Source organism: Opisthorchis viverrini, assembly GCF_000715545.1.
Source record: "Opisthorchis viverrini unplaced genomic scaffold opera_v5_264, whole genome shotgun sequence".
NCBI classification, from domain to species: domain Eukaryota; kingdom Metazoa; phylum Platyhelminthes; class Trematoda; order Opisthorchiida; family Opisthorchiidae; genus Opisthorchis; species Opisthorchis viverrini.
The window spans coordinates 18,670-34,625 of record NW_008751921.1 but is presented as its reverse complement, the minus strand read 5'-3'; the positions used below and the strand labels follow the sequence as shown (position 1 = coordinate 34,625).

Sequence of the window (15,956 nt, the reverse complement as noted above, 5' to 3'; positions counted from 1 at the left end):
GCATCCAAGTAGAACATAAGGTTAGCGGAATCCTGAAGATTGCGCCTACCTCATTAGCCCTAGGTATGGTGAAACCGGTCCTGGGCTGTCGAATAAATTTCAGCAGTGGATATCAATCAATGAATCATTTGAATTACATACAAGAACGGCTTGCTGACCTAACTTCCCAAGAGTTCGTATATTAAGAAGTTTCAAAAGAGACATAAAAACGAGGTCTGAGTAGCAAGTGTTAGGGCATTAGATATATGCGATGTCAATTATGTTGTCTGACGTCCTACGGTTAGGATCTACAGAAGAGCGGCCAAAAAGTCAAAGAGGTGTTGAAGAAAGCAAGCTTCCGTGGTGGTATGCTTTCACTCATCCGCCCCGAAGTGTGCAGCGAATAAAGCGATACCGTTTTGGTTCAACGTGCACTCATCTGCGAAGTTCACGGATGCTGTCAGGGTGTCCAAAAATAAAGCTGGCTCAAAGCCCCGACCGAGAGGCAGAAGTGTTCAACTTAAGACTGCCCAAGTAGGCAAAAATTGCCACATTTGTTCCAAACCACAAAGTGGACCACCACGAAATCGTTTTTCGGACTTCTATCCCCTAACCAATCTAATAGGAGAGACTTTGAATGTTGAATGTCTATCCTCGAGCACTCCTCATCGGATTACCAATACACACCAAGACAAGGTCTAATCCCTGCATGTCACTAACATTATCCGTACAGTCAGTGAGTCAAATCAGACGTCATGAATTATTAGTTTTGAACAAATTGACCGACGGCTGAGGGCAACATTAGCGCAAAGAACTTAGTCAATCGTGGTAATTCTCAGAAAGTTGACAGATTCCTGAGAAACACAATCGGTTCAGTAGCATCATAAACCTTACAGCGCACACCAGTTGGTTCTTCCAGACAAAAAATCCTATTAGGATTACTGGCCAAATCTTGTCTGCGTACTCACCAACAAACCCGGCTACCCACCGTGAACTGCAGAAGAAACATTCAGACAGATTCTAATCATAGTACAGTGACCAGTTGTTAAGGCAACTGCTTTTATTCGTTCACAAGTCCGTACCTTACTCCGCATTGTAAGATGGCTGTGTAAACCAGAAGCACGGCCGGGAAACCGGGAACTCATTAAGAATGCACTGATATTAGCCACCTACCTTAGTAGATTCACAGCAGACAACACAGAACCAGCAAGAATAACGGGTCAGTTTGGAGAGAACCGACTTATTCCATCAAATGGGTTCTGCTTTGGAGCAAAATGAAAGAAGCGGGGCTATCCTATGCTTACAGCCAAGGATAGGTTCACATGCAAGCGCACACCTATAGCCGGATATCTAAAAGCCAGAGCAGTTCTGCCCGTCGACAATCAATTCACCTGCATCTCGGGTGAAACGTATATTGACTGACATTAGACTTCGGACGAAAGTGACGTATCAGTTACTAAACCTACTTCTTACAGTAACACAACCGGATTTGTGTGTGAGTTGTACCTCAAAGTCACGCCCGCAATCACCGAAATAAAACCGCATTTGAATCGTGGGTTTCAGGTCATCACAAGGTGCTGTCTAACGAAGAGAAGGTTGGATTATCTTATCGTTTTTTGCGCAAATGATGACTTTTAATTGGGCAGCGTTGCGCGCAACGAAAATTCCACAACTGGGCCTTCCAGTCACCATGAACTGGTTGAACGACACAGTTCAGTAAGCCGTCCTGCATCCTATTTCGCAAGTTTTAGTCGTGTAAAACTCACTCAATACTTGTACTGTCATAATTTTATGGATTCTAACTGATGCAGCATTAGGAAAAATCGCGTGGCTTGATCGAGCCCAGGTGACAGTCAGTCCTAAACATTTCCTGTGTGCACTTTTAATCGCCTAAAAATTTAGGACTATGATAATCCCATAAGCCTCGAAAGTTTGCGAGTTAATTCTTGATATACGTTCTCAGTAAGCCCTAAGCAACCCTTTGCCGAGTGCACCATGCTAGGAGGACAAATAACGGGATTGTTTGAACTTATATCCTGATGATCCGAACAGCTGATTATTTGGATGGTTTATCATGAACAGAAACGAAGTTAATTAGATCAGCAACTCGGCCCCGACCATGGTCACGTTTGTAGACATATTGGGGTTCTTTATTAACCCATCTTATTAATTTGTAAGAGCGGTATTTCAGAGTCCGCCTGAACGTCCTAAAACGAGGAAGGCACTGACGGTCGTTGTTGATGGAAGAAGATTAGGGAAGTTCCAAACGAGATTACTTCGTCATGTCCAATCTATGCTGAAAAGCCAAGAATCCGCTGTTTCGCCCTTGTTGGAAGTCATCAACATTGCGCGTCTTACATAACTAAAAGAGGTTAATTTGTTGAAGTATTGGTAGTTTGGGTGAATTTTTTTGTTGTTGATGATCAGTCGCCTGTTGATCTGTTTACCGAGCTTGGAAACTGACTTGCAACCATTTCGTCACCATAAGAAGAGACACCATCAGTGACAGTCGGCTGAGTTGGAAACCTCGACCTTCCGGCTAGTGGTTTGAACACGATCATTCAGCCACGAGCAGTTAATGGGTACTGTGATTACCTAGCATAGTGCCACTGACGTTTGTGAGTTCTTCCTATAACAGAGTTGACCAGTTTTTTGCGTCAGCTATCAGCTAAGAAACAAAGTCACATCTTATCCGTGGTATCTCATCCAGTTCTGCACGCAAAACCTGGACAGACCGAAAAACCATTACGCTCAATGTCCGCTCATGGCTTGCTGTATCGAGTTGTAACGAATAGATGAACTATGGAACAGTGTCTGTATCGTTCTTTCTCAAAATCGTTCAGCTGTAGCGCCCTTTCGGTGCCTAGCTGCCATGCCACCCGAAGGAAGCACGAGGGCTGGGATACTGTCAGGTTGCCCAAGCCTAGACAGGGGAAGTCGAGTGGCGGAGGTGGGGTTCGAACCACGGACCTTCCGGTCAGTAAATTCGCGCTCTAACCACTTGAGCCATCTCGCCCTATTCGTTCTGCCAGGCCTTGTCACTGTTGTCTAGGGAACAATTGCATCACAGACCCACTGACCGCGTTTGTTACATGGAGCTAAAACATAAAACTAATCGTCAGCCGTCTAACCATGCATGTGAAGTACACCCTCGTCCGTTATAATAGTAAATTATTCGCCCTTTTAAGTTCGGGGAGTGCCTGGCATATAATATATGAATACAATCGCGTCCAATGCGTGCGTGACTAAGCCGGCATTCTTCCCTATGCAAAGACCATTGGCGACAAGCAAAACGTAAAACAACCTATTCATGCTTTGAAGATTTAATCTTCGTGCCGCTGTCCAAGAGACAGTAGGTAAGGAGAAAGACTAGACCTACGGACTGGACGAAAACTATGACCTACAATTTAGCCGTTTCTGCATTTGCCCTCATTACTCATGTAGCTTCAATGGGTTTTTGCGTGCAGCGCATCGCCCAACACCCACATTACTGTCCGGGCACTGAGCTAGTCGGAAACCACATATGCTACACACATTCTCTTGTTGGAATAGAACAAACAGCACGTGCAAAATGGGTGAATTCGGATCGAAGAAACTCTGTTTGGCGAATATACACTCATTTGCAAACTAATTTGGTTTTTCGAGAGACCAATTAGTTTGGCAAATGAGTGTATATTCGCTAATTTCGTGCAATTTGGTTTCAAGTAGAACATAAGGTTGACAGAAACCCGGGGACTGCGCCTACCTGATGAGCCCCAAAAAGGGCGAAACCGGTCGTCGGCTGTCGACGGATTTTCGGCAATCTTGCGAGTAGTACATTACAAAGTTAAGACTCTGTCTGGTTATTGACTTGTTGGCCAGGGCAGTGTACGCGACTGACACCTTCGCCACGTCTTAGAAACCCGTCTACCATGGACTGATTCTCATGAAAAATCAGACAGCCGATCAGCACTGCCCATCCATGTCGCTTATTGCCACTCGAAGCAGGGTCTAGCAATGTAGATACTTCTATCGTCCATCTGCCAAGTGTGCACCGCTCATTCGTTTTCACTGAATAAACGGCGAGTTGGATTTTCCAATTGACAAACGAACCAGTATATTTTCCTACCCGGAGCTGTACGCTCGAACTGCGAGTACATACTTTGGATTCCTTGATAACCTCGGATGTACGGATAACCGAGCGTTTGGAGTGAAACTCGGAAAGTGCGTCTCCTGTAGTTGCCTTGGGTGTCCTGGATCTTACATAGACGCTTCTGTTTTGAACCCGACTCAATTTAAAAGTCATACCGAGACATCGTTTTCAAAAAAGTTTTGTAACAATCGGTAGATTTATTACTGGGAAACGTTTCGCTTTTCGTCAGGCCACGTTACTAGGTTACGAGATTGGTCGAGATTTAAGGCGTGACGAGAACCAATCAGCTAAGTCAGGTTAAATCTGTGTTAGGTGTCGGCCAATGGATTTTGTATGTTAGGGTGGATAACCAAGTGTTAAGTTGATGTGAAAATCTAAATAGATTTGGGTCCAGCTTAGGGTCTAGTGCTTCTTGTTCACGTGATGATCGCTCTTGAACGTCATTTGCACTTATCAACCGTCTGTGTGGATGAGCTAGTGTTACGATAGTTGTGTAAGGAGGAGGGATCCTGTGAACTTTGGCCGAGACATGATTTAAGCTAAGGAATCTTGCTTGCGACCAACATAACTCCACAGTTTAAAACAAATTTGGTTTTGAGAGAGACTCACCTGGAACCCAGCTGAATCTCTCGTTTGTGGTGTTTTTTAGGCAGCTGAATGTGCTACACCAGGCCACCTCATGTTTAACTTGCTACAATATTAGATGTATCGCGTTACATGTATATTCGTAATACGCTGCTCATAAGGTTGGGAAATTTTCAGCAACCTTATGAGTAGTGCACTACGAACATAACTCTCCTTACTCGGTATAACTAACACTAACTTTGACAGATTGAGCTTACTCGATGAAACCACAGCACCGCACCCAACTTTTTTATGACAGTGAGTTCATCACCCGAATTCAGAAAGAGCTTCCAGGGACGAATCAACTGAATTTTATTGACTACGACCGCTCAGTTTTTGAGCTTCCACCTTTTGTATTTCCACGATCAGTGCGCAGGGAGCAGACGATCACGCACCCATCCATTTCACTTTCCCATTGACCCCGCAGGATGGATATATTCTGGAATCTACCACAATTCAGACATTCAGAGGCGTGTACATTGACCCCGAATGCAAAAAACTCTCATCATTCACATGTGGTCAACGCAATTTCTCTTTGAAGTTACCCAATACTCCAACCGAGCGCTGGTTTTCGACCAGTACCATTAGGGTTCAGCGACATAGGATACCCAGTAGGAAATTACGCTAATCAGTAGATCGGATGCCCTGAATAGACTTCATGTTTAGACAGGCGAGCTGAGTTCTTCGTCACGAAGAGACTCAAACTTACAGTAGTGTGACGGTTTGTGCACCCCCGTGGCTCACTGAACTATACTGGGGGGTGTCCGTACAACATTCACTGAGTCTCTCTGTCAGGTTGGTAAATGGTTAGAGGTCTCCTGGTCCTCCATGTTGGGGGCCGGAACATGTGTGGTGACCTGTTCTTTAAAAATTGAAATGCGCTTGCATTTCCCACCAAACACCGCTGCCTTGCGGTCAGGCTCTGTTCAGAGATCATTATCATCCTTTTTTCTACGAATGGGCGCCCTGGCACCAGCCCAACCCACGTACAACCATGAATTAGTACTACGATAGCGAAGCATCTGTCATGCTGTCGACGATGATGAGTTTGCCACCCATTTCGTAGGATGTATAAGTAATGAGTCCAATAAATCTATTTTATTTTGTTCAAATTTACCATGTGAATAGTTTTGTACATTGACAAAATAGACACAAAATAGGATCCAACACCTGATTGCAAAAATAGCGCAACACAAGATGTCATATATATGGTCAAATATGTAAAGCACGGCAGAGGAAAGTGAAGGAAATGGACGTCTTGAAAACAAGCTGTTTATAACTAAAAAGCCATTCGCAAGGGCTAGAAAATGACGAATTATCCAGATGATGGATCGTTGACAAGTCGAGCGTTGGATCAATCATAGTTTGAACGCTTGACGAATCATCAGATCATAGTATGCATCCGAATCGATTGATGCACTGATGCCGCTATAGTAGTTGAGGAACTCTTCCCAGGTGACCTTTCAGGGAATGATAACAGTGAAAACCTGGAAGTCTGTCGATGGTATTTGAAAGTTAACTAGTTACCAAAAACTAGAAAGTTGGAAGTAAGTTGTAGTCTGGGTGGGTGAGACGTGGTACTGATACACCAACTTCAATGCGCTTGAGGTAGTCAACTGATGAACCATTACAAGAGCGAACCAGAAAATATGTTCAACTGTGTGAAACTTGGAGGGAGTTCAATGACAGCTACCCTCATTGAAAACAGCACACCAATAGAAAGTGCTGAACCCAATTCCCGGGGGGGGGGGGTACCTAACGAAGTTAGTTTCAAGCTATCAGGATGCACATAGCTGGAAATAAGAAGCTTTTCAATTAATTAATTGATCGCAAGCCTCATTGAAAAAGTTCACAAAAAACTTGACGTAGAAGCTTTATCTGATCACAAGCAGCTATTTGAAAATGATGAAACGGCGATGGTCAATAATATATTTGTTTGCTACCTTCCATTGCCTAAATGTACGGTTGAAACTATGTAGCCGTTTCATAGGCAATGCTCCTGCAAGTGAGCTAACGGTCTCGTGAAGCAATTTTCTGCGCGCCTCATTCCGAGCCGGATTTATTAAGTGGATGCATTAGAATACGATCGTCTGACTTTTTGATTCAGGCTTTACACTGTTTTCCATAAAGTCATGTGGACGTCGGCTTCACTTGTACACATAACGTACGATTCATTCGGTTTGCCTGATTAGGCACAGACGTTTAATTTGATAGTAATATATCTATCTTTACAGCTAGATGGAACACGTAATGCGATAACTGACCACCTCTGGTGATCGAATTAGCGGTTCGACGACAACCAACGCACAGATGATCTTACCGAGACTGGTAACGAAACGTTTGCAATAAAATTACTAATTTCAGCAGAAAATCAAACCACAGGAGCCAAGAGTATTTGTTTTCATATCAAACGGACCACTTCAATCTTCAGTTAACACGTGTATAGCTGAGAACTCAACGAAACACAAACTCTGACTAGTAAGTGTCAGCGTAATCTCAATTTTATGCTTCCCAATCAGGGATGATCACATAGCTGCCATTCAGGATGGTCCAAAGCACATTCTGAATAAACCCGCTTTCTTTTCGTGTCGTCGTGCAGCGTTTTCTCCCCCGTGAGTTCGGGGCCAACAAGAAAACGCCGCCTTTTTAGCGCAAGATAATTTAGAATGAGCATTACATATCTCAACCAGATTAGTTGTAAGCGTCATATACTTCTAGCGGAAGTTGACTCGTACCTTGAAACTCACTGGCACCATTTAGTTTCGGTCATGCTGCAGCAACCTACAAAGCCAACAGTGATTAGATGTTTGAAGTTGTTTATGGTCTAAGTTTTGCGGCCATTTAGCTCCTGCGGAATTCACTTGCGATACTGTAAACGAAGTGAGCTGATAAGCATGCTTCGCACTTGATAATTCGTGCGTCAGCTCCCTCTGTCATACTAACAGGCATCGCTTACACTTACGTGAACCTGTCTGCCAGACTCGGAATCTCCAATTTTGAGTTTCGAAGGTATATAGAGGATTTGAAATGCACCAAAGCATGACTTGGAATCTTGAAGGCACGAAGCTCACACAGTAGCTACTCCCGCTTATCTACTTAGGACCGCTATAATCCAATGGTCTCTTCGGTTGGCGTTAGTTTCTTGGATTTACCTTCCCGCGGCTATCACAAATGTTGAGACATATTCACGGGGGAGGAAAGGATGATCCTAATAAAAAATGTGTGTGGAAAGCTTCCTTTCACGTATTTTAAGAGGACGTCACGCGCGTTATGCAAAGCCAGGAATTTAAGTTTATCCCACAAAAAATTTACGTGACTCTAGATAGAAATCGTGTCTTTTCCTCAATTATCGTTTCGTCTGGCCAATTAAGACTTTTGGCCTCAAACGACAGGCATGAAAGGGTTCAACAAAAAGCAAGCCTCACAAAAAGTAGCTGAAGTTACTTACAACACCATCTGTGATACCACCCTGCTCGAACGTATTCAAATATTGCTTAAGGATGGCCTCTTGGGACATTTCGTTGTTCTGGTATTTCGGATGGTGTTTCACCTGATACGCTTGGCGCAAGTCATCCACCTGAAAGAGGAAAAAACAAGGAATAACGGTAACATATAACTAGGAAATTCATGTGTCCCAGTGTGTCGAAAAAATCAATATACTGCGTCATGTCAGATAAGTAAAAAATGCCCCTGGAACACAATGAATTTCATTGTCAGTGAGACCTGAGTTGTTCAGAACTAACGTTTAACAACTTCAGAATGGGGTAGGATTTCAATCATGTTAAAATTTTGAAAGATGGGACACGTTCTTTCACCGATTCACGCACCTGTGTATCCTAACCTGCCGTATACATGTTGTGCAACAGATGGGGTACATATCAACTCAAGTAATGTCGTTTATCTGGTTCCTAAATGACTTGAGTGATCAACAAGGCCAACATCAGTCATTAAAGTTTTCGCTGCTTCTGAAGGATTTGTCAGTCTTGTTTCTATATCTAGGTGCGACGGTTTTGCATACATAAAAACCGGTTATTACATATAGAAAGCTTTCAAACTGGCGGTTCTCGGTGTGGATTTGACACAGAAGCCAGGTCGAATTCTACCAGTTTCGTTACAGGTCAATTGTGAAGTTTCTGGATATGATTTGGTAAACGCTAAGACTGTTTCGCCCCGATAGCCTATTTTTAGAAACCAGAAGTTTTACGACGGCTCGTTCGACCTACAGGTACTAGGTAAATTTAACCGTCCTTCATAGTCCACTCAGTGAAGAGTTCATAACTGTTTTCCCTGCTTAAGTGATAACAGCTACTTACTAAGTCGATGGTCTTCAACAGTAACATGACTCTGCTACGGCCATCAGATGGCTTGGTATGGTCGAAAATGAATGTCAGAAAGGTGACCCGGCCTGATCGGTTTCCTCCAACAGAACTGTTGCTCACGCAGCCCCTGTTGCGGAAGTTTGGTTCACTAACTCTTCGCGCGACTTCACTCAGAGGACGCAATCCTCAATGAAAATCCAGAAAACCAAGATCCCATCATTTTTGACGTTTGCCCCACTAGCCCCCACCACTAAATGACCGTGCCCATTCGCATCGCTTCGTACCGCGCCTCTGTACCTCCACAGGTGTCAGTTTTCCAATGCAAAACGTCACCTACTTGAGCGTTTTGGTTATGTTCTAGGATCAGCAGAAGTGTCACAACAAACTGACGAGCCGGAACCACTGAATCCATATTGCATATCATGACATTCCCTAGGGAATTCTTTTAAAAATGCTGTCCAGAGAGTGAGCAAAGTTCGAGGTACCAAAAACGAGTCTGATCAAAACATTAACAGGATGCATATCGCCACAACTGGCAGCTGAAGACTTCAGTTCCCATCGCGGACAAATTGGTGTACAGCAAGACAGAGTTATAATTCGGGAGAACATGCAGTTTAGGCATGGCTTCTTCGACATAATGACCCGTGTGAACTAATCCAGTCCGAAATGCTCACAAGTGATCGGTTTACGAATCGACTTCGTCATTAGTGAACCAGATTGAGATACTCCCCTATAGAAACTCACAAATGGATGTGAGCATGTGCTGCCCGTGAGGCAAAATACAAAGACGATCCAACGTGACGACCAGACCTCTCTAACAAAATTAAATATGGTTCCGAAACAACTCGGTACAAAAGTGCAAAAGATGTAGGAATAAGAAGCACAAAGAAATGAAACACCTGGCAAAACCCTCTGAATGACAACCACGGAACTTACAAGGAAGCGCTACTTTTCATCGTTGCTTTTCCAGTTTTTTTGTTTTCAACAACTATGTCCAACTGTCTGCGACTGCAAAAGTTACTCTCACGACAGTGCTTTTGTTCGACTTCAACTAAACACTGTCGTAATCTCAAAGTTCACACAAAGCAGACCCGATAAATGCCAGTGCGATCGAATTTGACACGTCACGCACAGCGTATATGGCATGAAGTTAACTGTTCCGACACACTCCGAATGTGAACCTGCGTTTCGTAACCGGCAATTCAGGGATGCTTATTATGTTGCAGGTTATGATCATTGGAATTCGTTGGGCACTGACCAGATAAACAAAACAATCTTGTGGAATGAACCTTCGAGCTGAATAAATGATAGCTCAGATAGCTTGTCAATAAATATCGTTGACTGTCATAGTGTGGTAGTACATATAACTCCCAGAATCAACGCGTGAGTTGCAACATATCTTGGGTTCAAGTTTCACAACACTTGCAAAGGGTCCTAGAGTCCGATCTAATAAAAAGACGCCCAGATTTATGCTCAATATTTTTTAATGCATCCATATAGTTTCATAACGACTATTTTCACCGAAACGAGCTTCTCAATGCTTAAATTTTTCTAGCGGCAGACCATCTTCATTCTTAGTCTAAGGAAGCATCCGGAAGTAGTCAGCTTATTCCATTCCAAGTAATCGATTTGGCCTGATACTGGAAAACCAACGTCAGTACGAACTACTGGAACGCCAAAAGAAGCTGTCCCAAACGGTGGCGAAAAATAATGACCATGGTCGCACAATGATCATATGGACTCTTTTCTATCCAACGTTGCTCAAGCAAACCAGGGGCATTCCCGCTAGCAATGTGCTTAAGTGCAGCACGCTGTAAAAAGATAATGGTGATTATCACATTTACAATGGAACATTTGGAGATTGAGCAAAATTTGAACATACGATTTGAGGAGGACACCCAAATTAGAAATCACTAACCATTACAACTTAACTAAAATATTTGGCTCAGGGGAAGACAGGTCTGATTTCAATTTATATTCTAACACAAAAGTGACCCAGTATACAGGTAATCTCTTTGAGTATCTCTTTTCAGCTCATTTTGTTGAAGACGTCTGTCTCAACTGAACCCATCTGGCGGTCAGTTCACTTTGACGGTCTCAGCTTATGGCTCTTTTACACACAATTTAAATCAGTTCTCAGATGCATAAGAAAACGACACAGACAACCGCAATACAACCGACTGCACACTAAGCGTGTGAGCACAGTACCACGCATTCCCAGTTATCACACTGACCGATTTTGTGTTGCTGCCCTGAAGACATCGGTTGGGAAAGTGAATAGTTCAGACGCCCATATCGATGAAATTTCAACAAAAAAATGGTGTGACCAATAGTCGCAGGCCAAACGGTTAAGTGTCAACCACCTCCCGGGAGACCGCAGTTTTCGAAAAGGGTAAAACAGCTGTATAGATTCTCAGCATAAATTGGCTCGATTGACAGAAAGAAAATATCATTAAAGAAATAGAATAGTGCAACCAAAACAGCATATCTCAAAAGTCGGTTTGACTGAATTTGCGATTATTTCTGTATCTAGCTAGCGTATTCTTTTTGAAGACTGTTGTGGACTCATGAACGGCAGGTTCCTCAATTCAAAAGGCAGAATGCTTGGGCTCAGGCTTGTGAGGAACCAATGCATCACTCACTAGAGCTTTATGTGGTTTGTCACTCAAAACTCTTCAGTTAGGATGCCAGTCTTTCACTCACCAGACAAACGTGAACATACAAATTGAAATGCTGCCTGTCCTAGTAAGCAATTTGAAAGGCCGCTGTGTGACTCCCGCTAACTGAACGGCTACAGTAACCCAGACAACCAAATTATGTTGCCACCCCTGCCCCACACTTTAAATGAACCAAAGCACTCATGAACTCGAGTTGCGCGTCAAGCCAACAACAGTACCTTCAGACTACAGCCCTTTAAAGACAGCTATTGCTATAATATCCAACTGTGTTCATAGGTGGTTTGTATTAAGTAGCATCCGTTAACCCCACTAAGGGGATTGGGAGACAATTGACCCAGCAACACATAGAACCGAACTGGGAAGTAAATGGGGTGCGCCCGTGTAAAGAGACAATTGTATTGCCTACAACTCGTAAGGCAGCTATGCGTACTGAACGACCGTTACTTTTTACAATAAGCATCTTCACCAGTAAAAAGCCGAACAGAACTCGTTGTGGCTCCAGTCGCCGTGTTTACATTCGTCAAAGATCCACAAGTTGGAAAGGAATAACAATGCAATAAGAGGTAAATCAAGTCAATAAAACATAACCGTAACTAATTCAACCCACTTGATAGCACTGACTAGAAGAGTAAACGACGAATGACTAAATCCTGAAGTTATTGAACCTATTATCTGAGATTAATCTTATTTGGTTACAAAATATCTCCAGTCATCTATTCACTCAGAAAAATTTTACTGGATGCCAAGGTTTTCCTCTTCTGGAGAATGCATGTGAACTAAACCACAGACATCTTCAAAACAACCTCATCTCTTAAGTTAGTCACCAAATAATCTCCCCTCTGAGGTCAAAACTGTTGTCAAGACTGGAGATTAATTATATTGCACCACACAGGTTCTTCAAAAAGCTATGATGGAGGCCCTACTCGGGCATTAGTGCTGCAATGATCCCGCAAAGCTACGCTGGATGAAACTCAGTTCCTCAAGGCATATCTATGCGATGAAGAACAGCTAGGAGCAACCGGACGAAGAGTATCCGGTCCATGTACTGCGAGAAATTGTACTACAAGGCATTCTGAAGGTAAAGTCCTACTTTCCTCTGCACTAAGGTGTTCTCCTCAGGTGACCCTTTATGTCCATATGTGTGGGCGCGGCGCTACTAGTGGAGTTTTGACACGAGGTTGTCGTTCATTTTTGGTAAACCAATAGAACATGATCGCGGTGTTGTGCATGCACGCTTTTCCTATTGAACACGTTGCTTCATTAAAGGCCATTCAGTTGATCACCAATATAGCATTTCTGTAGCTCAGCAGTACTGAGTTCAGTTGGATAAGAAGCTCTCAGAACTCGCAGGGTATAATGATGATTCGGATGACCACTGAAAATAGGTGCAAGAAGCCGTATTTACAGCATGTAATGCCTTCTGTCTATCGCTTTCAATCTTCAGGGTCTCCTTGGCAGAAAGGATAGGTGGTCATGAAATTTACGTAGATTGCTCAGAGAGACCTGATCAGTGAGAACGCCAGTCACCTGAGGGCTCATATAACGTTTATCCATCTCCAAAAACGAACCAAAGGATTAGCGCAAGCAAATCACACTCTGTTAGAACCTTAAGGTAACGTTGAGTCGCCGAGGCTGTCCCAGCTCTGACGTTAAAGTTCATTGGCTAGCACTGACACTGCTGCAATGCTGAAGATTTCGTCAGTACGCTATCATATCTTGTCCTGACCGACAGTATATAACCTAATGCAATGTAATGTAATATAGCCTAATGGTCATTAAAATGTAGGACAGGAAAGAGTACTTGGAGCACTACTTTAGTAGCCCGTTAAGCATCTTCTCTTAATGAGGCAAAAACGAACATCTGAGGGTCCATAATGGATCTTGTACCAGGTCGATTAAATAAGTCTAAAAGCAGACTCACGTATATTCATAGGTCTATCACTAGTCCTAGTGGGTCTTCGTATAAGGAGTTGCTTTACAATATCATGTTACACGGAAAACAAACAAAAGGTTTCAGCTGAATCACAGAATAAGACGGATCAGTACTGTCAATATATGGACGCTACCCTGAAAACCCTTTTACCGGTCACCCGTTTAGAAAGTGAAATACAACCTGAAAATATGTACTTCTAACATTCCTACTAAGACCTAACCTGATCAGAAATTCCAGTCACACAACTCGTACGCGTTTTGCAGTCGTCGTAATTGCCTTAGTTCCGCTCGCCGACTATCCGGAAGAACGGGGATGAATAACAACGTACTGGAGGCCATACCCAATACAGTTGATACGCGAATTTAGGAACGACAATGGAATTTTCACTATAGATAACAAAAGGCGAAGCTGCGAACTGAAGAAAACAGCTTGGACACTATTTTGCACGCCACTAGGCCATGTCTATCAATGTCTCTGATGTGCTCAGCTTTGGGAACAATCCAGGGAGACTGCAGTGATAATCTTAGCGGTGGTTGGTAACGACTTCCGTACTTTGTTGCCAAGAGAGTTCACCGCAGCATTTGTAAACCCGACCCGTGACAGATAAGTTGATGTCAATGATACCAGCACGAACGAGAGCATCAGAGCTCTGGAGGCGATTGCCCAATCATTACACTGACTTCAGATAGCTATGTTTGTTCTGTATGGCAGGGAGTGAGCCCTACATATTGAAGTAAGTTTAGTGTGACTTCAAAACGACAGACCGGCCGAATCCTAGTACAAAGGGTGCTTATTCAATTCTCCAAATATGTCCAAGGACGATTGAAGGCAGGTAAACAGTAATGGAGCTAACCAAGATAAATCCCCATCCAACTACCTAGTTGTCACTTGAAACTGAACCTGAAAACGTAATGAAATCAACGCAGCAACAAATATGTTTCTAGCTATACTGACCGTTATTTTTCCATCTCCGGTTTTGTCCATCTTTTTAAATGCTGCTTCCGTTATCTTTATGCGACATGGGGACATTGGGGGCTGCATGAGATATATGACGGTTATAATATTTCATACTCTAAGTGCCAAAAGAAGCTCATCGAACACAATAGTCCCACTGTTGTCCTTGTCAATCAGCTTGAACAACTCATCGAATTCTTCAGGCGTTAGCTCGCAGCCGTAATCCCGACAACCCTTTTTAAATTCATCGCGGGATAAACTACGATTCCCGTCGTCATCCATTATTCTAAAGGTTCGACCAAAACCATGAATTCCAGTTGCGCCCCGCAACAGACATTGTGCCCGCAGTTTTTCAATCGCATTTTTTGATTCGGTCAACATTTTTCGGGCGTTCGCTTGCAACTGGCGATCATCAACCTCCGCAGCCGACATGACCAGGAGACACGATATCCGGTACGCAGGTTAACCGCAGCGCGCACGCTTAAGTTCAAGCATACGATGCACTCCAAATAGGATTTTCGAAAGTCGGGAAATTTTCACTTCTCCGAAGCTTTTGAGCGTGGAATTGACTATTTCTGCGTAAAACACTGTATTTCGTCGTACGCATGCTCCAGTCAAAATTGACTTCAATCTACTTACATTTTGTCGCGAACTGTTCCAATTAGTATCCTCTTTAATTCTTGGTGCGCATTCGATTCTGAACCTGGATGCTATTGCTTCGGGCATCAGTATTCGCACAATGGAACTGAAGTTTTGAAAGATACTACGCGTTGCTGTTGAAATAACCAGATAGGTGATTGAGTCTGGTCCAAACTTCTCAGCCACATATATTCATCCCGGGGTCTTGGTAATGTTAGGAAAGTAACCAGCCAAAATATTTCCGCCAGAGGTGTCGTTGCTTTAGCGGAAAATGAAGCTTGGTGAGCTGCAAAAAATAATGTAGATTAGGGTATTTTTCGGTTTCAGCAAATGCGCAAAGTTTTTCATTCCGCCCACAAAGGTTTTGAAGCTAAGAGCACTGTGCAGCCAAAGGGCCTCACTGCTTCGGAAGTAGCTTTAGTTATATTTGTTGAGAAATTAGAGGCTTTCCTGTTTACAGCCACCACGGCATTTTAGGGGGCATTCAAAGAATACATGACAGATAACTGCATTTTTGCATGTGACCAGTGACGGAATTACCATCACTGATTTGCATTTCGAGTGGGTGCAGTACAAATGAAACAGCTAGCCAGAAAAGCCAACATAAAGCCAAGGTATTCAAACAAGTAACCAGAACATATTTGCAAATGAAAATCGGTAGACGAAGCACCTGCTCTGCAGGGTTATTTGTCTAAGGA

The 15,956-nt window shown here is 43.3% G+C and overlaps 1 protein-coding gene across 1 annotated transcript; it reads right to left on the bottom strand.

The window, feature by feature from the left end:
* Window positions 1–5,816: 5,816 nt before the first annotated feature.
* On the bottom strand, window positions 5,817–15,051 carry T265_09233 (hypothetical protein; the record flags this gene model as incomplete). Its single annotated transcript, XM_009175258.1, has 4 exons — window positions 5,817–6,195; window positions 8,184–8,312; window positions 14,620–14,700; window positions 14,737–15,051. 4 exons carry the CDS (start codon window positions 15,049–15,051, stop codon window positions 6,094–6,096), a joined length of 627 nt encoding a protein of 208 aa, XP_009173522.1.
* Between the last annotated feature and the right edge of the window lie 905 nt (window positions 15,052–15,956).